The following is a 25,093-nucleotide window of genomic DNA, read 5'->3' on the forward strand; positions in this document are numbered from 1 at the left end:
TTCCATCTACTATTTTTTTTTGAACTTAGTAACTTAGATTTATTCCAGGTTTGGAATAAATTGGGAGGAAAAAAGAAAAAAGCACCTCCAGGATTCAGTTATTGAACACTTGGAGCAGCTCGGTGGAACATTCCCATCTAATATTTTCTGATCTCAAAATGAGAGCAGCATTATACAGTTTGCTTACAAAATGGGGAGAGCTGTTTTAATCAAATGGCAAAGCTCTATAACCTGACATTTTTCATTATACTGAAAATGAAATGCATGTTAATGTCACTGGTATATTAGGTCACATTCTAGAAAACAAACACTTTCTCATTTGTAGTTCAAAAGAAATTACTAAGCACTACACTAACCAGAATTTTAAGGTGTAAAATGAGAAAACAAACACTGAGAAAAATTCATTGATATAAAGAAAGAATTTAAGAGTCAATTTCTACAACTTTCGAGCATCTTTAGTTTTAAAAAGGCAGGAGCAACATGGCCACTAATAACCACTCCTTCAAAACGAAGTGTTAAAAGGCAAATACTGGGGTCATTGCCAGAGGACCTTTTATCTGTATGTGATTCTTCATCAAGTAAAAACATTATTTCCTTAAGTTCATTACAAAATCTAATTAAAGAGTCCTCCTGTTACTTCTTTTCTCTAAGTGTAGAAGTACATTTAGGCAATGAGCTTTCCGAGACATCTAAGTGTAGCTCTGTTGATGGTCCCAGTAGCTGAGAGGGAGTTCAGGCAGCACACGTGCTTAGCATGTGTGAGGCACTGGATTCGAACCCTTAGTACCACCTACAGAATGCTTTCTAAGGGTTTCCATTTTGAATTATGAATTTCTCTTTCTGAGGAAAAAAATATTCAGACCACTTTCTGTGACTATACATAAGCAAAAGCACAAACAAAAACCATCACCACCATCACCAACAAAAACAAAAATGTGAAAATACTGCAGCGAGATCTACAGTCTGGTATTCCCTGGGCGAGGCCAGAAGAGGCAGCAGAAGCAATGGGTCCTGGAAGAGGATGGGAGCAGCAACATACAGGGCAGTGAAGAAACCAAGAGGGGATGCTGTGGCTGAAGGAGAGCCAGGCAGCTTCCTGTTCAGTGCCCACCCACCACCATCAGAACCACTGCAAGTCCCTGTGCCACAGAGGGCACCCTTGATGGGGACCAAGGAAGGGTAGGGGCAGGGAGGGGCAAGGAGGGGAAAGGAGGAGGGAGGGAGGGAGGGGTAGTCAGCAGTATCAGACTTTTTATAACCTTCACAACTACATTTAAAACCTGTAATACCTATTTATGAGTATGTATGAGCCTAATTGCTATCATTACTCTAGGAATTCACTAGCTAAATAAACGTAATTATTATTTAGCAAGCACACCATTCCTGAATTCTCTTCTCCAGCTTTTAAATACTTAGAAAATATGGCCCTGATTCATGAATTAAATCAGTATCTAAGTGAATGTGTTGATGTTTTATTGATCAGATCTATATAAGTGGGAAGATCATATATCTGGGTATAATACTTAACTTATATTTATCATTTTGACATCTTGTTTTTTCATTAACTACATATCAACATTAATTTTGTATCTTGAAACAAATTGATTTTGTATAACTGAACATGTCAGACATCTGTATTAACTGATTTGATAGCATGTGGGTTATGAAAATACTAGCCAACCCCTTACATTCTCCTCCAAAAGAAGACAGCTATACAGAATGAATGATGTGCTAGGGAGGAAATAGCAATACAGTCGATTCGAAAGCACTGATATTTTGCATTACTCCATTATATGTACATCATGTTTAGAAATGTGTGGCCTTGGGTTACATCATCTTGGAAATCTAGCCAGAGAGATTTCTTTGAGGCTTTCATTCGTATACTATGTTGTATAACAGTTTCTTAAAATGTAAACACTGTCATTTTCTCCTGTGAATACAGTATTTTGTAACTCCAGCTACTACTGTACAGCTCTTTGGTAGCCCTGTATAGTTATATTTACTGGGTGGGGACATCAAAGTATTAATGGTACTTTAAAGGAAAGCTACATCTGTTTTACCCTTTAGCATTAAAACTTGCAACCTTGTAGTGTGTCTTGTAACTATTTCTAAGGAAAACTTGCATCTAGGTATCATTTCTGCAAGGATGTTCTCTATCCCTGAATATTCTGGGGGTCCTATGAGAGAAAACAGGGTGTTAAGGGATGGCCCAGGGGAAGGCTGAGTCTCCCCCTACGATTCTTCTTTCTTTGTGTTTTACCAGCAACTTGGGATATTATTATAAAGCCAGATACATTACAAAGAACTCAAACTCGTTTTGTTTACATTAGATTTCTAACTAAGGAAATATAAACCAGCACCCAGCAAGCAATAGGGGGCTGGGGATGCTTCCCTTTTTAACTGGTAATTTTTTGTTGCATTTACATGTTCCTCAAGACACTAAAGTTTTCTTCCTTGTTGGCCATGAATATATGCAAGACATTTTCCCTCCAAATTTAATTATCACCGATTGTCTCAAGAGTAGAGAGCACTATCGGGATGTTTAATCGTGGGGCCCAAGGAAGGAATTGGACTCCACAAAGGAGATCCAGACTCAAAACCAAATGTTTGAGTAATCCTAAATGAAGACATCACTGGCCCAGTCTATTTCTTACTTAATGTTTTTCTAATTTCTGATTTGAGTATTTCTTACTAATGTTACCTTTGTGTAACCAAAGTCAGTATTGTGTTGCTTTATACCTGTATTTTTACCTGATTCCTTGAAAATAAAACCTAGCCTTTTTAGTACTCAATTCCTCACTTTTATTTAACTGATCTTTCTAGTTAAAAGCTATAGTATTTTCAAGTACCATGCATGGGGTTCAGATGATGTTATAACGATTTGCAATTTAAAAAAATTGTTTAATTCATTTAATCATTTAAGTATATTCTGAATTCTTTAAAAATAAATTTGAGGTATTTAAGAAAAATGTGTTATAAGGCTGACATGCCTTTTGTTATGCCACATAAATTCCCTTTTACAGATGATTAAAGGTAGGTTGTGATGAAATAATTGGTTAATTTACATTCACTTGTAGCAATTACCTGAGAATTTGTTTTGTTGGCTTTAGGTTTCCTAATTTCTGTGAATAATGGTATAAGTAGGTGAGATTTTTTTGTTACAGTACCCAAACTTATTATTTGGACCTCTAATTTTTGTGATTTTTCAATAAAAAATTGTTCACCCAAAATAAAGCAATAATGAGTAAACAGGAATACATTTGAACACATATAAACCCATTAATGCTTAATTTATTCAAAAATTCAGAGGCAGGATAAAAGTCAGGAAATCTGACTACCTTTAATGGTAAAGGAAAAAACTTTTGCAAGCGAGTGACACATACTAACTACATCAACAAGAACAGGTAAGTGGCATGGTTTTTGACTGGATGTAGTCAAAGGAATACAACTGTATTTCTAATGAGAAACAACTACACTACACTGGCTAGGGAAGAGGGACTACAAATAAAATTTTCAATTCTTCTAGTAGGTTTGTTTGTCAGGTGTGTTACGTAGCAATTCTGAAACCATTTTATGCATATAAAGTTGAGTGAGCGGAAATCCAGATAATGCAAGGAGTCAGGGTTCTCGCCTGGAAAGAAAATGCATCGCAGAACGCTTTAGCTTAGACTGGAATGGAGACATCACTATGAGTAATGATTTCTTTAACAAACACGCACAAGCACACCCTGCTGGCTTGGTTGTACATGCTTGTAACCCTGGTCGAGGCAGCCAGACTGTAACTTTGAGGCCAGACTTCTGGCAAGGCAAGATGCAGGCATGCCTGGGCTACACAGCAAAACGCCATCTTAAAAAGTAAAATATGTATGCACATTTTGTCCACCGATCCACTGTATTAACTTGTGTAATTTGGATTGCAAGTTCCCAAGGGTAATGTAGTCAGAGAAACAAGGAGCAATTTGGAGCTTGATTTCCATGTCCTCTAAAATCAAGTAAGAGTCACTGAAGTGATGGCAGGTTACAAAACTGGAACACAAAAAATGTAAGCCTAAAACACCTTAGTGTATTAGGCAAAAAGACAAAAGAGCAGTTGATGAGGGTAGAGACAGAGCAAAAAGCAGGTCAGAACAGGCATGGCATAAGCATTACCAAAACAACCTCCAAAGCTATCTAGAAAACTAATTCTCTGAGGACAGGTTGTGGCCATTTGAGTGTTTAGGAAAGTAATTGACAATAACCTAAGAGAACTCCATGAATCCTTGCTAATAGAGCTCCCCAAATCCATGCTCATAATAACATACACAAAACAAAAAGGGCTGGTTCTTCCTTACAAAACAATGGTGCCCGCTAATATAGAGGGAACAGTAGAGTTCAAAAGTCTTCATTTTGTAGTCACCAGGCAAGAACCAACAGATAATGGTTTAAGAGACTCCAAAGGCTCTGCCCAGAACTTCTAACTGGCACAGAGCTTATGGGAGTGATTGAAAAAGGAGAAGGAGGAAGGGGGCAATGGACATTAGGCTACATTATGCTACACAGTCTCCAGATTGGGCAACAGAAAGAAAAGAACAATAGAACAATAGCTGAACCAAATTTCTGTGTGATTTAAAGACAGGAATCTCAGCACTGAAGAGGTTTCAGAGGAAATCTGTCCACCCCACTCTCTTATCCATGTGTCTATCTCTCCTCTTCCATACAACTTGATGCCAGGAAGGGTCTAGAAACATGCAATACAAAGACAACTATATATGTTTCTTGATGATTTGTATAACATCTGCACTTCATTTTTCTTGGCTTTTATCCTCTCTTAAAACAATGCTAATTTTCAATGATAATATGAATAAGTAATATGGATAAGAAAAGGATTGAAGAAGGCTACAAAAATAAGAGATGAATTGCAAATGTATGGGATGCTCTTCCCATTTTAATTGTATAGCATATAACTGCAAAATGAAGCTATCATAATCTATGTCTCTAATGGCTACTCAGCCAATCCAAAGAAAAGGGTTCTAAGTATCTGCTCAGGGGGAAAGGCAGAGACCCAAGCGCAGAAGCCCGCACGCTAGCCAGAACAAGTGAGTTCACCTCAGGCTTAGGTTATGAAGAATATATATATATATATATTTTAACTGTAGGATATTTGCTGATTTTTTTTTGCCTTTTAAAATAAAGCAGTAATGTATTCTAGTGCATCTTGATCTGTGTTACCCCTTCAATATACCACTGACTCTTAATGGCATTCTTAATGGCATTTTGGAAGAAGGGAGGGAAGGAGGAAGAAAAGAAGGAAGGGAGTAATAGTTCACAGTTCACAGGTCAAGTACAATGTCAAAGTTGCACTCTTTTGAAAAACTTAAATGAAATGCAGTAAAATCACAGAAATTATGAAATTTAGCTTAAAATAAGATTCATTTTTATTTGCTCTGGAACACAAAGTAAATATTAAAATGTAATAAACAGTAATTTAAGAGGTTAAAGTTTTGGCATTATAGCAGTTTTCGTTACTTGACATAAACTACCAGTTAATTCTGCAATGCCATCCTTCAGATAAAGCACCTATGTCCGGGGGCTGTGACAGTAAGCGACAGATAAATTTGGAAAGCAATTTTTTTGAGGATGAAAGTAACAAACATTTCTAATCCTCAAACAGCTTAAGATTTCAGACTAGTTTATCAGATTCTAGTTTTCTAAATCCAGCTGTAATTTTTTAGGAACACTTTAAAACCTAGGGCTCCTCAGTTTACTTTAGTCACTGAAGGGAAAACCCTTCCAACTCGGAAACTCCTGTCAGCCAAAAAGAAGCTGTCTTTTGTGACTGTTTTGATTTTGTGAAAGCAGATCAAAAGCACATTAATAGTTAACAAAGCTACAGTATAATATAGGAATGAAGCCTTGCATTTAGAAAGTACTTAGACTGTATTTACAAAAGAATCTCAACCATTAATTATTCAACATTTGGATTTGACCAGAAACCAGAGCATGACTTTATAATGCTCTGTTTAAATGAACTACTTAATGTTGCAATGAACACTTGATACAGTGGGCTCAGTGATTTCAGACCTGTTAGGATAGTCTGGGTAGTCCAGTTTTTTCATCAATTTTTAGATAAAAACAGATTTTAAGATAAATCAGTTTGACCCTCATCTGTTCTTTAAAAAGTTTAACCAAAAATTGTGCATCTCAATTATTTTCTTTTCCAAAACTGCATGTAGTTTAAACCAATGCATTATTCATAAAGCAAATACTTCAGGAAAAACAAAGCTGTGTACGGCTTTCAAAGCTGTTAAATTGCTAAAACATACCATATTCATGCATGCAATATTTGATTGTTTTTCTTAAAACACAAGCTTGTTTTTGTCAGATCAAGATAAGCCAAAAATTCTACACCAAACAATTTTTGCTCATAATTAAAGCAATCATCAATCCAAGGATTGTCATTCATTTTATTTTATCTCTACATCAAAAAAAGGTAATTTAAAAAAAATTTAAATTCCCTTGAAATGATAAGATAAATGAAAATGTAAGTGCCTTCACATAATAACAGTAAGCTGACCCTTTGGGAAATGGTTGACTTTTTCAATACAAGGTATTCAAAGCCCATTCAAAAGTGTTCATTTAGAATGCAGATATCAAAGATGATGCAAATGTTCAAGAGAAAATTAGAACTTACCAGATGTTCTAATCCAGCTTTGATGTTTCCAGATTCCCTAAAACAGAAGAATAAAAGTTCTAAAACAGTTGTCGCTAAACCCTTGTCTGCTTTAATTTATGTTTACCTAAAAAATGTTTTATAAACCCTTAAATTTTTCATCTATCTTTATGAATACATATAACTATTTCTAATAAAATAATTTCCATCAAATAGGAATAAATTATTTTGTATTACCTTTAAAATTGACATTTCACTAATGTGAAAAGTGTTTCAGATCTTTCAGCTATTAGGAAGCAAAAGAAGTAAATGTATATTATTTTGCTATTCATGTAATTTTATTTTTGTATTAGTTTCTTCATTAGAGGTATGATTATTTCCAACATGTATTACAAAAACCTACACATTCTCTCCACTATCAGGATTCTAAAATTTTATTTGCTTCATCAAATATCCACCCACCAATGGTTATATTTTTATATAAAGAACATAGACATGAAGAATATGTGTGTACACAGCTAAATATAATAACAAATTATTTCTCGATATTAACTGTATTAATCTAGTGCTTACAATTTAAAACCTATGATTGTTGTACTATTTAAAAAAACCAAAATAACAAAGAAAACAAAAAAAGGGAAAGGAAACAATAAAAAGCAAGTTGCAAAGATGATCTGTCCAAGTAGCAAAGATAATTTAAATACACATTCGGTGAACTATGGCAAATGATTGGATTCTTTTTTATGATTTCAACCTATACTAGTTTAGGTTTGACTGTTCTCTCTGCTCAAGCAATATTTTAGATCCAATGTAACTACGGGTCTTTTCTTTCATAACATAAAATTATATCTATGACACTGCAGAAAGTAATTGTGAAACCACTAACAACAAACAATGTAATTACATTTATGATGTTTAATGTTTTTCTCACATTTCTCCTGTTTCTCAGCGTAGTACCAACTTTTTTTTTTCCTATTTCTGTCTCATATTTTTCTAGGCTGAGAATACAATTATCTGTTTCCTTTGTCACTTTGTGCTATCTTTCCAAATACCTTCAACTTTGAGGCTTCAAGCCATACTCCAGCTCCCGGCTTTGTTTTCACTGCTCAGGGGCTAGTTCCCCCCTCCCTGGCTGGCACTCATCTGTAACCATTCTCCACTCCCACTTCCTGCTTCAGGCAATTGAAATGGATAGCTAATGTTTAGAAATGTCAAGGTTTCTGTAACTCATTCTCTAATCTCTGATATCATCACAATGCTAATGATAAATGACAGGAAGAAATGATAGGGTGTAAGAGAAGACTACTACCTATGTAAGTAAACTTTATTATAAAGTTTAAATAGGCTGAAATTTTCATCAAACATTACATTTTCAAAGGAACATCCTCATAAAATTATTTCTTCAACTTAAAATGTAAACAAAGGACTAACATACAGTGAAACAGCTAAAGAGGCTGTGGGTCTGTAACACACATTCACACTAACACACATACATACACACATATACACACATAATGAATTAAGTCTTCCTCTCATTACTGACTCCCAGTTCTCAATCATAGATACTGACTCTTTGTGTATCCTTTTAAAGATATTCTGTGCACATATTTGGCTCGGTGTGTGGGATCTGTATGTTTTCACCCTCTTTGGTGTTTTATAAATCCCAAATAGAAGCTACTGTATGCACTGTTGTATAGTTTGAGTTGGCAGTCTATCTTGGAGCTTGAACTCTACAACACACATTCTTTGATTTCCTCTATGACTGACTGGTCACATAATGGTTATTAGAAAATAATCTTCCATACCAAACAACAAAAGTACTCAGAGTAAAGTACAAGCTCATAGTTCATTACCTGACATCATCAGTGCTGGATACTTCTCATCAGAGTACTCCAAATTTTAAGAAGGCAGTGGGTGTATGTAAATTGTATGCCATGGAATGTCACTGTGGGCTGAAGCATGTTAATAATTCTGAGAGAGATAGGTGCGTGTCTACACAAAGTAGGATGAATGAAGACTGCAAATAGACTATTTTCAGGGTAATCTCCTGTTAGTTAAATTTGGTATAAATTTAAGAGAAAATCTCCTGGGTTTTTGAGCTTCCTGCATTTTAGAACTACAGACATGACACTGTCCTTTAAAGTAAAAATTTAAGGTATTGCTTTGCTATGCTTCTAAGTGGTTCTTCACATTAAAAACTTTTAGTATGTGTTTTCTAAATATCTTATGCTGGGGAAAAACCATGCATTATTCCTGACAAGCTTCTTTTCTACCCAATATCACCAAATGGAACCACCCACAGAGCCCTGGCTGGCCAACATCCGTCAGCACCACTTTGATCTGGCAGCCTCTCGGGGATCTCTGTGGCTCCTTCCGTGCCATGTCAATACCTTCTCCATAGTTCTTCCAAAACTTTCTGAAGTGTGAGCTTAAGTTCTGTACTAGCCTTCTACACTCAGTTGTCTCATCACATGGAGATGGACTGTGAGCGCCAAGACTCGCTATTCATCTGACTTCCCTCGCCACTGGACTACTCTATCAACCTAAAGGACTCCTTTACAGCCTCCTTAACCCTCCTCATCTAGCCATCAAACAAACAGCAAAATAGAAACATCTTTCAGGATTCGACCTAAACTTTATCTCAGCAAAGCAATGAATTCTTCCAACATGTTCTCCTAACTCTGGGATTGACCCACCACAGACTTTATCACGAATCATTAGAATGTCTTCTTACTTTTTCACTGGTACCTGCAAAATGAATGGCCTTTGAAGAAATGCAATACATCTTTTACATTTTTATATTCTAGCACCAACTGTGAAATCACAGTATCTAAAAAATAATAAGCACCTGAAATGACTATTATGAGACAAGATTGGGTGCAGTCATAGAAGTAATTCATAATAGAAAATTCATAATAGGAGAAGTGGTAACATCTATGTAATTGGAACCAGAGAAAGAGGGCAAAGATAGAAGAGAATAAATATTTGTAGAAGTCCTCAACTCTCAAATTGGAAGGACTAGAATCAGTAAGGAAAATTTATATATAAAGCATATAGTTATAACAACATTTACGATTCTTAATGGATTAAGACAAAAGTCTTAAATGAAATCCCTTCCTAATGGAGGAGTAATGTTGGTAACAGACTTCTCAATACTAATGCTGACTGCAAGAAGACAATGGAGTAGAAACTCCCAAGACAAAAAAAGCAGGGGGAAAAGTCAATCTACAATTTATATACAGTTAATAAATTTTCACTTAAATAGAAGGAAAGAATAAATAAATTCTCAGCATACAAAGACATGGAAAATTCACCACACAGACATTATAGGAAAGAATTCTTAAAAAAATACAATCCAGTGGTAAAAGAAATAAATTCAGGAAGAAATTTTTTTAAAAGGGGTTGGGCTAAAATTTAGTGATTATTTTAACTTAATCCATTATAGCCAAATAGAAAAATAAAAGGAGTTCACTTGTAAACACATTCAAAGGCCCTAGGAGATTCAAATTTTAAATTTAAGAATGATTATAAAATGATTTAAGAAGGGCTTCCCAAAAGAAAGCTGAGGTGGCCACTTTATATAGCTAGGCACCGGTGGCTCATGCTAACTACTCAGGGGGCTAAGATCTGAGGATGGTGGTTTAAAACTAGCCCAGGCAGACAAAAAGTCCTCGTGAGACTCTTATCTCCAATTAACCACTCCAAAATTAGAAGTGGAGCTGTGGTTCAAAATGGTGAAGGCTTTTGCCTTGAGCAAAAGAACTCAGGGACAGTGCCCATGCATTGAGTTCAAGCCCCACAATTGACAAAATAATAACAACAACAATAACAATATTTATGTCCCCTACCCCCTTTGAATTATATATACACGCACATACATATGTATGCATACAAACACACACTATTCCAAAACAACAGATAGTACATCATGAGTTCATAAATGCAACACAAAATGCCATGATTTACAATCCTAGTTTGACAAGTAGAACACCAGGATTTGAATTTAAGCACTACAACAAAACACTCCAATGAGTTTGGATGATCATCCAGCTCTCCTGCAGCCCAGACTGCAGCTGAGGGTAGAGGAGAATGGAACTCTTGCCCTGCAAACATAAAAGGTTGCCATAAGTCAGTAACATAGGAAGGCCCTTTCTAAACTATGTGGGCAAAAGAAATGATCTTATGATGGCTGTACTAAAGTGCAAAAAGGATTTTTTTTGGGGGGGGGGTCACTTCTAAGACAGAAGTCTTCAAAGGAGTCTAAAAATCTTAACAAATTTTTAGAAATGAAGATGTAAGGTCTAAGACACTGACCGAGGGCTCTTGCAACAAATGGAATAAAACCTGTCCTCTGTAGTGGCCTGCCTCTTGGGCTGTCCCTGTCATGACTTCATCAATATTTGTGCAGCTCCTTTTGCCCTGTGCTGAAAGCAGACTTAATTCAATTATAGGTCTCAAAACTGATAAAATGGTCCTGAAGTGGAAAATGGGAAGAGATTATTGGCAAATGAATAAAGATTTGTATCGAACTAACACACAGGAGTACAGCAGGTCTTTTTTTAATCATTCCCTGTCTTAAATCTTCTGGGAACCATGAGTTTCCCTTCCCCTCATGCAGCACATCGATTTCTGAATTAGACTGCAATATTAAATAATTAATATACTTGCCATGATTGATGTTCTGCATTAGTTGAATATTAGGTTATCAATCAAAATCCACTTGGTTTAATGTAATAATATTGAAAAAGTGTCATGGGTTGTTCATCCAATTTGTAGTTGAGGCAGCACAGATAGTAATGCTGGCATAACACAAGGCTCTAAGGCAGGAAATGCAGTGGCTCTCCATGTGCAATGCAGACGTTTTGGAACTAAGTGGGATAAGGATAAGGCCAGGGTTGTTCTACGTACACCAGAAGGCACCTGTCAGTCAGGCTGACAAGAGGTCAGGCACCAATTATGCCATAGTAGGCAAAAAAAAAAAAAAAAGTGAAAAAAAAACACATTATTTTACTTTTCTTGCAAAGACATTTCATTCTTTTCACGAGACAAAAATGCTCTACATCTAGAAAACATTACTATGATGCAGTTTATAATCAATTTTTCTTCCTTACTTTTATTCAATATGAGAGTAATATCGAACGTAAGTGATCCTCCAGGTTTGTTAATTGGTCTAAGGGAGGCCAAGGAACCACAATTAATAATTGTTTTGGTTTTTTCAGTACTCTTCCTTCCAATAATGACATCTCCTTTATTCTCAATATTTCTACCCATACTTGTCAGGATATTAGCTTAAAAAAGAATTTAATTACTTGCTTTGCATAACAAATATATTTTTCTAATCATTCCTTACTATATTCAAGGTAGAATCTATTACGGATCTACTTACAAAAGTGCTAACCAGAAACAAATTTAATAGGTAAAAGACATCCGAAAGAAAAGTAAACCTTTTTTGATAAGAAATAGAAACTGTTAAAAATAAATATAAATCCAACCTATTTCACAGAGCAAGCCAAAATTTCAGTGTTTTATTGTAGAATATTTGTAAACTATAATGCATATTACTAATTAAAGTAGCACGAAAATGTCATTCCACTAATCAAGTCCTTAATGAGAAAAAGATTATAGTTATTATCACTAATACATGTACTAACTATATAAAATGCACATGTGCACAGCAATATTATTTATTGAGAACCTTTACACCTCAGTCTCTGATCATTTTTAAGGTGTTATAGCTATAACAACAATATAAACATCATCAACAGAAAGAACAAGTGCTCAGGTATGGAGCACATGCTTTACATGGATAAAGTCATAGTATCAAAGCAAGGACAAAACAGTTAATGCACTGCCTCAGTGAAGAAAATGCACCAGATATCTGCTCCCTAATCTTCTATTTCCAGCACGCAGTACAGACATTCCTAGTCAATGCCCTCTTTCTTACTGAGGCCAGGTATGTGCAATTCAATCTCCTTCTCAACACACTGTTCTAAGGAGTCAGGGGCAGTAACGTTCAGTTAGCAGGTGAAAGCATTAGCAGGGAAAGCCCTCAAAGAAGTGGGTGATGTGAGCAGGGTCCTGAAGGGCTGATTGATAATATCTGGGAAGATGTGTAAACAGAAGGAAGTAGAAGTGGGGCTCAAAGGCATGATGAGAGAAGGGGGGAGGGTGTCATTTGGAGAGTGGCCTGCCCAGAGAAGGCACATTCAAAGGTCAAATAACCTTAGCTCTTTAATTTAATTGTATTACTTGAGTTTTGGGGCCTATGATGTATGGCTATCTGTACCCTTCTCTGTGGAAGAAGACAAAAGCCAAGGAGGCAGTGGAGGCTAAAAGCCATATTCCCTGGCCGTCAAGTGCATCCCGGAGCACAGCCTGCACAGGAAGGGGCACTTTCCTAACGTGCACTTGGGGCCGTGCAGGCAAGCAGTGGCCTTGCAAGTAGTAAGAGCTTATTGCAGAGAAATCCACAATCACATCTGGTTCTAATGAAGAAGAAAATAAGTCAGCTGCAACACCAGCCACTAGTGCACTGTAATGGCTCCGGGACGCTCTTGGATTCCCCTCCATTCTTAAGAACATACAGATACACACAAATGAGATTGTTCTTTTGTTATGTGCTTAAGTATTTTCACTACTTAATTATATACTACAAAAAGGTTCTCAAGTGTAAATACTTCTATGTAACATTTTAAATATTTTTATACTATCTGGTCATAGATATACAATGAATTAACTCCTCCCTTATTGTTGGTCATTTGGGTGATTATTGGAAACAAAATGAGTATAAGGTAATTGACCATTAGATTTGCCAATAATTTATGAATGTTATATGATTTTTTTATTGCATTTGGGGGATTAGGGTTAAGTAATTTCTTTTTTTTTCTTTTTTTTAAAGTTTTTATTATCAAACCGAATTACAGAGAGGTTACAGTTTCATACATTAGGATTAGGGTTAAGTAATTTCTTAAAAAGGAAATAAACCAGTATATCCCTTTACTATTATATAAACATAAGTAACTTAAATTCATTTAAATTTGTATTGTATAATTATTTATAAGTGTAATTATTAATAGCATAAATATAACTTCCACTTTTAATAAAAGTCTATTATCACAAAATTATTTCCCAGGAACATAACAAAAGCAGTACCTACCTATGTAGTAAATAAGGTCAATAATACTAAATGGGTTAACATATTAAAATATTATATTAATGTGTTTAGCTAAAATTTATAGAAAATAACACATGTATATTTCACCACTTTCAATAACTCAGAATTTGAATAATCAACTATTAAAGTATTTGGGGGCTTTTCTCTTTCCTTTTGCTGTTCTAATTAAGCAGTCTAATGAACTTCATCACAGAACAGAAAGCTCAGGTTTAATATTAAGAGGGTAAATATCTAGCTGTACCTAAAAAATAACCATTAGAATCTTTTTATTTGTGAACCACACTAACCCCTCAGCCTAGAATTTAAGATCCTTGCTCAAGTCAAATTGTTTGCCTAAAGAACTCCCTGTGCTCCCGAGTACGTAAATCTCCGATCAGACTATTGTCTAAGTGGAACCATTCTCTCAGACTCTGCCTCTGAGGAAATGCTTAACAGAATGAGCCAGGCACTGCAGGAAATACTTTACATGAATCATCTCATTTACTAGATGATATAATTATAATCCCTATTTTATAGATGAGATAAATAAAGCTTAATCTCTCTTATGGAGATTAAGTAGATCACACAGAACACTCCTCGTCTAGCAAGAGGAAGATATGAATCCAGGTCACCAGAGTTCATTGCCCAAAGTTCAGCAAAGAGAAAACTTAAGGATTGTCAATCCTGAAAAACAGTGACCTCAGTAATGAAACAGTATTTCAGTATTCATGTAATCTTTAATTGGAACCACTTGGAAGGGGATTGCACAAGGGTAAGGACTGGGGTAAAAATTAATACTAACGCTTACTAATAAGCATATATGCATCATGTGCTGAACCTGGCCATTTACACTCAATCTCACTAAATTCTCCCAATACTCACAAAACAACAACAACAACAACAAGAGGAGGAGGAGGGGGAAGGGGAGGAGGAGGAGGGGGAAGGGGAGGAGGAGGAGGGGGAAGAGGGAGGAGGAGGAGGAGGAGGAGGAGGAGGAGGAGGAGGAGGAGGAGGAGGAGGAGGAGGAGGAGGGAAGGAAGGAAGGAAGGAGGAGGAGAAGGGAAGGAAGGAGGAAGAGGAGGGAAGGAAGAAGGAGGAGGAGGGAAGGAAGGAGGAGAAGGAAGGAGGAGGAGGAGGAGGAGAAGGAAGAGGAGGAGGAGGAGGAGGAGGAGGAGAAGGGAAGGAAGGAGGAAGAGGAGAAGCAGGAGGAGAAATGGCTAACCCAGGTAAGGAATAGGAAGCAAAGGTCTGCAAATAAAGTACAATGTTATTAAATACCTGGCAAAGACCAAAAACAAATGATGTTTCTGCTGTTGGCAAAGTGCAAAAAAATCACAGACCCTCATTCACAGCTTGTGAGAACAGAAATTACAAATTTTCTAGAGGGCAGCTGGGAAAATAAATCAAAATTGTCAATAATGAACATAAAATCTTTGACCCAACAGTTGTATTCTTCTAGGTTTATTCCAATGATACAGTCACAAGATATTAATCACTCCACTGTATGTAATATATTTTTTAAAAACCTAAAAATAAACTAAATGTTCTATTACTGGCAAACTGTCAAAAATTATGATTAATATCTATACAACAGAAAAGAAAATGGCCACTAAGATAATGATGTAATTGTTCATTTTCATAAAACTGTTCTTGTGGTTTATTAGGTTTTTTAAGGATATTACAAAATGGTATGCAAGCCAGAGTTATGCAAAAATTTACACATGCATGTGTACAGTATAGCTCATTCATGTAAATGTTTTTTAAAAAAAGTAAACTAAGACACAAATTGTGTTTAACAGTGGGGTGTCAAATTTATTCTAATTTTAAAATGTCATCTACAGAAACATATTACTGTCAATCCAATCAAAATCCTCATAGCAACTCTATGGACTAAGACATTCTCCTCATACTGGGAATGATGAATCTGAAATTTAGAGCACAGACTGACATATCAGAATCTAAAGCCAATACTCCTTCATTTATACAGAAATGCTGCCTGGTGTATCAGATAAAATGAGGCTGGCTTTATACTGAGCCACATTCTCCTTGTTATGTGCTTCAGTATTTAAAGACTTAGTTACATTTTTATCCATCTTTACACCAACTACATTGTTTAGTACAAATACAATCGTCCTAAACTTGGTTTGTTATTATACAGACACAGCTAAATTCAATTTACATTGTAGGACATGAAACAGAAATAGAGATAACAGACATAGTTATGCCCATAGCGCATGAGACAACATTCAGAGGTGAGCTCTTCAGTAATTCGTCTAGTGTCTTAGTGCATCTCCCTCCATCTACTTCCTGCCCCAAGTTCCTTATGCTAGATTTGGCTCCTAACACATCACACCAAACCCACGCACCAAATACTCTTCTCTCAAACAGCAGTGCCTTCATACTCCAAGCTCAGGCCACAGTGTGTTCTCATCTATCACATCCAGCAAACAACTGCTGACTCTTACCTGTGGACCTCTTCTCAAACCTATTCATTAGCACTGTAGTAATTCTGCTCATGCACTCTCCCATCTAATATACTCTCTTCCCTTCTGAATCATCATATTCTCATATTTGTTGTACAAGAAAAACTAAATTCCCATTCTGTTATATTAATGATAATTCTTACGAGTCTAAGTTAATCACTTCCTGACTTCTTATTTTATTTTATTCCTTTTTGTGTTGAGCTAAAGTCTCAACATGTAGCTCAGGCTAGCCCAGAATCCACTATGTTATCCCAATTGACCTCCAGCTTGCAAACCTACTGCCTCTCACTTCCTTGGTGCTGAGATTACAAGTGGGTACCACCATACCTAGCTACATCTTGACATCTTATGTGTAAATCTTTGCAAGTGTCCTAAATTAAAAATGCAAATAATGCACATGAGACACTTAGCATTTTCAATTATTGTCAATGTCATCATTAAAATGAAGACTTGCCATGGATGATTCACTAAAACACATGACGAAGGGAAGGGAGAGTGACGGCGTGCCAGCGTCTTCACAGAACACAAGCTGCAACACTGCGACACACCCAGCCTCACATTCAACACACTGCACAGATATTATAAACAGAGTATTCAGGGTGTGGATGTTGACACCAACAGCCCTCACTGTTCTCAGGGAAATTCTCCTCAGTACAGTACTTAATAGTTAATATCGCTGAGATATTTACATAGACACATACATCTTGTGTTGACCTACATGCAAGTTTTAACAGCAGAGTTCCGTCATAGCAATGTTAAAATCAAGACTATATGTGTCCAAAAGAAAATGTCTTTAGATCTTGGAATACAAAAATTAACTAAAGAGTCTTTTTTCCCCCCAGTTTATATAGAGTACAAATAAAGATTATTTTTTCTAAGAACCACTTGTTTACCGTAACTATGTTAATTATTCCCCACATTCATTTTCTTTAAACATCTACATTTAATTCATAGATATCACCAAATACTAATCAATAGTATTTAAACACCAAAAGAAACTTTAAAGCTGGCCAACTTAACCTAATATGCTGAAAATCCCAATCAGAAATTAGCAAACAATAGATCAATGGCAAATCCAGTCTAATTTTTAACAGTCCATGAGTTTGTGGCTGAGTTAAATGGCTGCAAATAACAATAGCAACAATCACATAAACAGTAGCAAAAATTTGTGATGAATGAAAAATTGTTAAAATTCAAGTTCCCTGTCAATATATACAATTTGTGGGGTACAGCCACACTAGCGCTGTTCTGTGCCTCTGTGGTGCCTTCAGTGCCACACCACAGGAAAGAGGCAAAAACGGATCATACATGTATGGCATTATTATAGGTCTGAATTGCTTCTAAGAGCATGGAAGAATCACAGGGACACAATATGTAGCTAGATAGTTTGAAGGACTACATAACTACTATAAAAAAAAGCATTGAATTTATAATACCAGACTATTTAGAGCATTCTCAAAATGAGAAAATACACAGGACGGTTCATTATTATGCTTTTAATCACAACGGACTATGGATCATTTCATTAAATGGCAATGTCTTTTTATGCTACAATGAATACAGGTGAGCTGAAAGAAAACAAATACATTGACATTACCAGACAAAGCACTCTTTACAATACCTCCAATACACAGAACAGCAATAGCCAGAAAAATTAGCAAATTCAAAATGGAATAACTCATCTCTGCAGAATTTCTTCCCAAAAATTAAAAAGGAGTTTCTGAGTCATGCATTTGTTAGTCAAACAAGGAAATACTTTTACCAATGAGATCATTAAATTAACTTCAAAAACCAAAAAGAAAATAAATTTGTTTAAAACTACTAGCCTTCTAGTATAAAAAGAGTTGATTACTGAGTGTTACATTAAAAGATAAATCAAAATAAAGGTAAGAATATGAAAATGTATGCTTGCTCATATTACTCCCTAACCAATACTTCATGAAAATATTTTAACGCATCATTTGGCATTGAACCAAAATGTCCGAAATAAACTTGATTCATTTCTGTGGATTTCTACATCAATGGCTTTGTGAATTTGTAAAAGAAATAGAAGTCAATTGCCTTACTAGATCACGTGATGGATTAGTAGGAATAATTTTTTTTTTTTGTCGTTCATGGAACTTGAACCCGGGGCCTGGGCACCATCCCTGAGTTCTTTTGCTCAAAGCTGGCCCTCTACCACTTGAGCTACAGCACCACTTCTGATTTTCTGGTGGTTAATTGAAGAGTCTCTCACGGGCTTTCCCAGTAGAGCTGGCTTTGAACCGCAATCTTCACATCTCAGCCTCCTGAATAACTAGGATTACAGGTATGAGCCACCAGCACCCAGCTAGCAATTATTTTTTTACTGTGAATTTTCACATTCATAATCCGGAAAAGTATTTCTGAATGAGACCACTTTTATGATACACTGAATGTCTTTGGAAATTACCTCTAAGTATAGATTAAATAATGTTTCTTAATAAATTCAACCTAATTTTACATGGAAAAATTATGCTTACAAGCAACATTTACAAGTCCATAAAGTTACTGTTTAATGTCCAAACTAATGATAAGCTACTTTACATAAAGATAAAATAAGAGGCAAGATTTTCATTCCAATACACATTTCAAGGAAAATCTTTTAAGCTCACACTGTTATTTCAACAGTGTTTTTCTGACCTTGATACAAGTACAAGAAAGTATTTCTACATTCCAAGTTCATTTAAACTGAGCAAGTGAGGAGAACTGACTTCATCTGGAAGTGATTAACGTGAAATATAAAAACTAAAATAGAAAGAGAAAAACCTTCACATAGCTAAGGAAGAAAGAAAAAAAAAGAAAACCAAGTACAAAACAAGGCCAAAGTTAGAGAAAGGAAAGAAATAATGAATAGCAGGAAGAAATTAACAAAATGGGAACTAAAATGTATAAAATACCAGCAAAAAAAGGATTCATTTTTTAAAAGATAAACAAAACCTTTAGGTAATTTTTTAAAATCCAAATAAAAGTAAAGATGAAAAAGGAGGCATTACAACAGACACTGCAGAAATACAGAGTTGTTACACAGCAGGATGAACAACTATATGCCATTAGATTGGGAAACCTAGATGATATGGATAAACTTCTAGACACATATAATCTACAAAACTCAATCATGTAGATGTAAAAAACATATCAATAACAACATGAAAATAACGAAATTATTATGCTAAGTGAAAAAAGTCAGGAACAGAAAGTACCACATGATCTTACTCATATGTGTAATCTAACATCGGGAGAAACATGGATGAATGTGTGGTAAGTTAACATTAAATAGGATTATAAAATATGATATGCTACTGCAAAGTAAAATAACAGGTGAAAATGATGCCTATGTATCTCAGCAAGCTGGATGAAAAGATGTTGAATCTATTTCCCATAAAAAGTTGACAAATGTTTGAAGAGACAGGTATGTTTAACTTGATTTAAACATTGTTCTATGTATGCATATACAAAATACCACGTGGAGCCAGAGTAATGAGCCTTTATCTGCCAGCTACATGTAAACCTGCCTTGCTAATACCTATACATGGATGGTAAAGATGCTATAGCTTTCACTGCATGGAAAAGGTGCTTCAGGGGTCATCTGCCCTCAGGTTCCATGTTAACTAGACCTGTACAACAGTCAGAATATAACTTACTGTTTGCAAGCAAAACAAAAACGGACTTACACACCTGTACATTTTGAATCCATAAGCAGTAATTAAAAAGCATTTAACTGAAAAGCCCATGAAAATATAAATATTTCCTCCCTCCTACCCTCCAGAACCATGAGTTCTACACAGACCAACCAATCTGGAGTTGATTATATTTGGGGGGAAAAAAACCTGCATCTACATTACACCTGTACAGTCTGTTTTTCTTACTTTCATTCTCTAAATGATAGGACATAACAACTATTTATATAGGAGATACTGAGGGATGGCTGTATGTGTGGTATTTGATGTACTGTGTGTTGTGTATGTTACATACTGAGAGAAAGAGAGACAAGTACCTTTTTGGATGGAAAATGCATACTGCTTAGATGGAAGAAGATGTGGTTATTACTTTAAATATTTAATATTAAATGAAATGTTCAAGTTTTAATTATATTATACCCCAATAATAAAAACTCTCTGGACTCGTAATATATGGTTCTAAGTTAAGAAATTACATTATGAATGCTTTAAAACTACCATATGCATTTTAGAGGATTCCCAAATATAAACAGATCTTAAGAGAATATCCTCATTCCCTCGTACACACTACCGCACTGGTTAGCAAGGAGAATTGTTTCCAATAGTCTCCTTGGATTCAGAAACACACAATTATAAATAGGTGTGGGGGCAGAGGAGAACAGTGTGACACACACATCCGGAAACTATAAACCTGTGAGAAAGGACACACAGGAGTTTCTTGGCCTGTCTTTGAAACATCTCTACAAGTGTGAACTTACATCAAAACAGTTACCTCGAAAAAACAGCCAGTTCTATGAAATTTAGCCAAAAGTTTCCATTATTACTAGTTACTATGTTCTTTTTACAACTTACTTCCTATTACTTGAAAGAGAACATAATCTTGCTTTTTCACTGTATTACTACTGTACTTAGATTAATCAAATTTAATTGTAACAAAAACAACAGTAGCCTCAAACACATTTTGAAAAATGTAAGATTAAAAACTTCTACACAAAGAATAAACTCCAGGAGAAAAGATGCAAATAAAATGGCTATCATAATCTTTTGTTTTTTATTTGCAAGTATAAAACTGAAGAAAAACAAAAGCCTGGAACATAGCATCTGTCATATCAGAATATAAAAAGATGATCCTGGCACAAAATGAAAAAGCTCTAATTCATTTGCAAATCAAGCCTGCCGGTTCCATTTCAAGCTGGCGGTGACTGTCAGGAGTTAACAAGATAATCACTTTCAATCCTGCCTTCAATGCTACATTACACTGTTATTCCATTCAATGAGGCCGTTCTTTGGGGCACTAGATGAATGGTTTTCATTTCTAACTCACACAAAAAGTTGTGGGGGGAAAATCCACGGGGCTTAAGAAAGAAATCCCTTTATGGGCATTTATGTGCCGGTACTTGCTTTTAGGCAAAATGAGATATTTTGAAACATCAGTGTCCATTCACTTCCTCTATTCCTTTAGGCCTTAATCCATTTTTAAAAACCAGCATATGAGAAAAGCGCAAAGCCTGTTTCATTTTTGTAAATTATCAATGTGCGCTAAACAAAAATTCTCTATTAAAATGATTCTACGCAAATATAACACTATTCCATTTAAAAGACTTGACATGAACAATCTTCTTATCCCATGGTAACTCAAATGGCTTTCTTAAATTAAAGTGCTCAAAAATTAATATTTACTTCCTGTGCTACTTAAGTAACTTGCCTAAAAGAAACAAAATGTTAAATTTTTAAAAATTCTGAATCATTCCTAGTATGATGAAAATGAACTAGCTAATAGCTTCTTTATAATATGTTTACCAAAAAGTATTAAATTCCATAGTTTAACTTAATGTTACAAACAACTGTAGCTGAAGTTACTAATATAAATGTTTTTGCAGAAGTACTGAAACTGTATACATACAAAGAAACAAATATATTGTGCTTTATAAAAAGAAAATCACAATGCTCCAAAACTTCTGGCACATCATTCATTTTTCTGCAAACTACAGTCCATGAAGGGAAAACAGCAGAACTCTTTTCGGAGTGCTCACATTGCCTTGGACGCACCAAGTCCACCAGTGACACAGCACACATCTTTACGAACCATCTGTATATGAATCACAACTGTTCACGGAGGCCTATTGAGCAATACAACCATCTTTCCTCATCTGCTCTCTGAATGTAGAAAGTAATGTTGCTATATATCCATTTATCATGCAAACCACAATCTCTACACAATATAGTACAAATGTTTAAACTTCTTGAAAAATCATGCTTTGGTTAATGTACATTATAACTAAAGGCTCTGAGAAATTACAACACTGAGTACTTATGATTACAAAGATTACGTACTTGACTTTTAAAATTCAGTTGACTTTATGAGTTCCTAAAAAGGCACAAGGCACTTCTTTTATTAAACAGAAAGGTCTTCTAACCAGAAATCTTTCTGCAGCAGCCTATGTTGATTCAACCATCCCAATTTCTGGGCTAATAGTCAATTATCTTCAAAAGGTGAAAAGAATCCTTATCTTTAAAATGATAATACAAAAAATGAGTACAATGCATGTGAAAATTAGAAAAGGTTATATTAACAGACAATCTTGGCCATTAGTATTTGAATGTTCAATTAATATTTAAATTAAAATTTTTCATTGTGAACAAATTCTATCTGTATACTTTCATGAAAACTTAAGTTATCTTAGAAAACTAGTAGACTTAAAGCACAAATGCCTTCTAATAATTTAAGCAAAGCTTATGTGATATCATAAGGTGTCAGGAATTCTGTGTTCACAAAGAGCAAAATACACATCAGTAGTGAGTACTATGAGTACTCACCAAGTATGATCAGTACCATAAATGATGACTGAACTACACAAGTACAGTCTGCCATTTAAAATCACCTGGAGCGAACGCTAGAGCCTTGCAGGCACCAATCGATCTGCAGAGAACAGTGGCTCTGGAGTCCGTGACACAGTGGGTGGGAACAGAGTCATGGTCTCCTGGCGTCCTATCCTTTCATTGGGTTTCAGGATCACAGTTGGATCATGAGGTGAAAATGTATGATCTCAGTGTCCAGCTGCCCTGTGCAGCCTCATTCCATGCTAGAGGCTCAGGGTTAACCAGCAAACACAGCTGGAAGCACAAAGCTTCTCCGATCCAGAATCCATGGGAACAGCAATGAAGTGTGAGAGGAAGAGCAAGAGTGTGGCCCAAAGCTTTACAAGCAACCCCCCATCCTGAATTCCATCTGCAGTGGTCTATCTATCCAGTAAGCCTTTTTCTAACTAATGTACATTCCATTTTTAACATATCTCAATAAAATGTAATGAAACAAATTATCATCATGTACAGTTTCGCATTTTCATTGTAGCAATAGTAGCTATTTGAATTTCTAAATGCCAAAATCCATCTCAAGTTCTTCAGTCACAAAATGACTCATATGTTATATTAGAAAGGTTTACTTGTTTTGTTGCTGTTCTCATATCTTCAAACAAAAAGACATTTCATGAAAAACTCATTAAGGATAGGCAAATATGACACTTTGTACCTGAAAATATCAGAATGGCAGTGGAAGAAAATAAACTTCATTATTAAATGAGTGAAATGAAAGCAGATGAAGTTTACCACTTAGAAACAGTTAAAAATCCTTCAGTTTTAAAACAATAAAATTTCAAAATGACTCTTGCACATATCACACCTTTAAATATTGTTAAAATATACATCATTAAATATAAATATATAAATTATTAAAATAAACATCTTTAAATATTAACATATAGAATTATATATTATATAATACATTAACATATAATACAATATACTACACATATTGATATATATTAATGTTAATTTACCACAATTAACACAAGCCAATGAAATTATTTTATAATTATCATTTAGATACATGAAAACATACTAAATATATCTGGAACAAATCAACTAGTAATATGTAATTTATAAAAAGCTACTAATGGCAAGTTCCAGTAGCTCTCACCTGTAATCCTAACTACTTGTGGGTCTGAGATCTGAGAATCATGGTTTGAGGCTAGAAGAAAATTCAGGGAGATTTTCATCTTCAATTAACTGCCACAAAAACCAGAAGTGGAGCTTCTGGTAGAGCACTGGACCTGAGCACAAAAGGTCTCACCCTGAGTTCACCCCACAGGACAGGCACAAAAAGATAAAAAAGAAGGGCTATCAACAATCGACATAGTACAAAAAAAGTAAGCACTACAACAGAATTTTTAAAACTGGAAATTGACAATTCACCAGAAAAAAATGACTGATTATAAAAAATTCAACCATCATGGTAATAATTAAGAAATAAAAATCAAAACAATCACCTGGCACTGTTGGCTCATGCCTGTAATCCTAGCTACACAGGGAGCTGAGATCTGAGGATCGTGGTTCAAAGCCAGCCCAGAATGGAAAATCTGTGAACCTTTTATCTCCAATTAATGACCAGAAAACCAGAAGTGGAGCTGTGGCTCAAAGTGGTAGAGTGTTAGCCTTGAGTGAAAGAGCTCAGGGACAGTGCCCAGGCTCTGAGTTCAAGCCTCATGACCAGTAACAAAAAACAACAAAAAGTCAAAATGATCTTTTTTTTTGTCTACTGGAGTTGCAACACGTTCTTTAAAATTCTATCATCATCCATGCTGGCCGAGGTGAAGTAAGCAGTCTCAGAGCTTCTAGGTATATAAATTAAAGTGGCAACTTATACTAATAAGCAAAGTCTAAACTTAGCCTAATCATCTACATCTGGAAGTTTGAAGGAAATTTAAAGACAGAGAATGATTTTTGTAAACAACAACAAAAAATGTATAGCAGGATGCTGCTGGCATAATGGCACCTGGATCAGGTCAGAGCTAAGAGATGAGTATGCCTGATGAGAAAGTATGTACTCATTCAAATACCAGATTCGGGATGCTTTCTGAAAGAGAAAATAGGTCATTCATTTGGACTAGAATGTTTAATAATCACAAATACTTATTTTAATAGCATGTTTAATAGAAAATAATCATAATATATATTTAAAGGACATTAACAATAAATAAAATTAAAACTTTTATACAAACAGAAGAAAACATAGAAGATGAAACCAATTTGGGGGGAGGGTGTTGGTCATGGG

General features: G+C 35.3%; 1 protein-coding gene across 4 annotated transcripts in view; it reads right to left on the bottom strand.

The window, feature by feature from the left end:
* Positions 1 to 25,093, bottom strand: part of Rsrc1 (arginine and serine rich coiled-coil 1) — a 258,776-nt gene that overhangs the window by 133,736 nt on the left and 99,947 nt on the right. For all 4 annotated transcript variants that reach the window (XM_048347209.1, XM_048347208.1, XM_048347207.1 and 1 more), the window contains exon 5: positions 6,671 to 6,707. In XM_048347209.1, the coding sequence (XP_048203166.1) occupies positions 6,671 to 6,707 (37 nt within the window). The remainder of the gene's footprint in view (positions 1 to 6,670; positions 6,708 to 25,093) is intronic.

This window comes from Perognathus longimembris, chromosome 5, assembly GCF_023159225.1.
Source record: "Perognathus longimembris pacificus isolate PPM17 chromosome 5, ASM2315922v1, whole genome shotgun sequence".
NCBI classification, from domain to species: domain Eukaryota; kingdom Metazoa; phylum Chordata; class Mammalia; order Rodentia; family Heteromyidae; genus Perognathus; species Perognathus longimembris.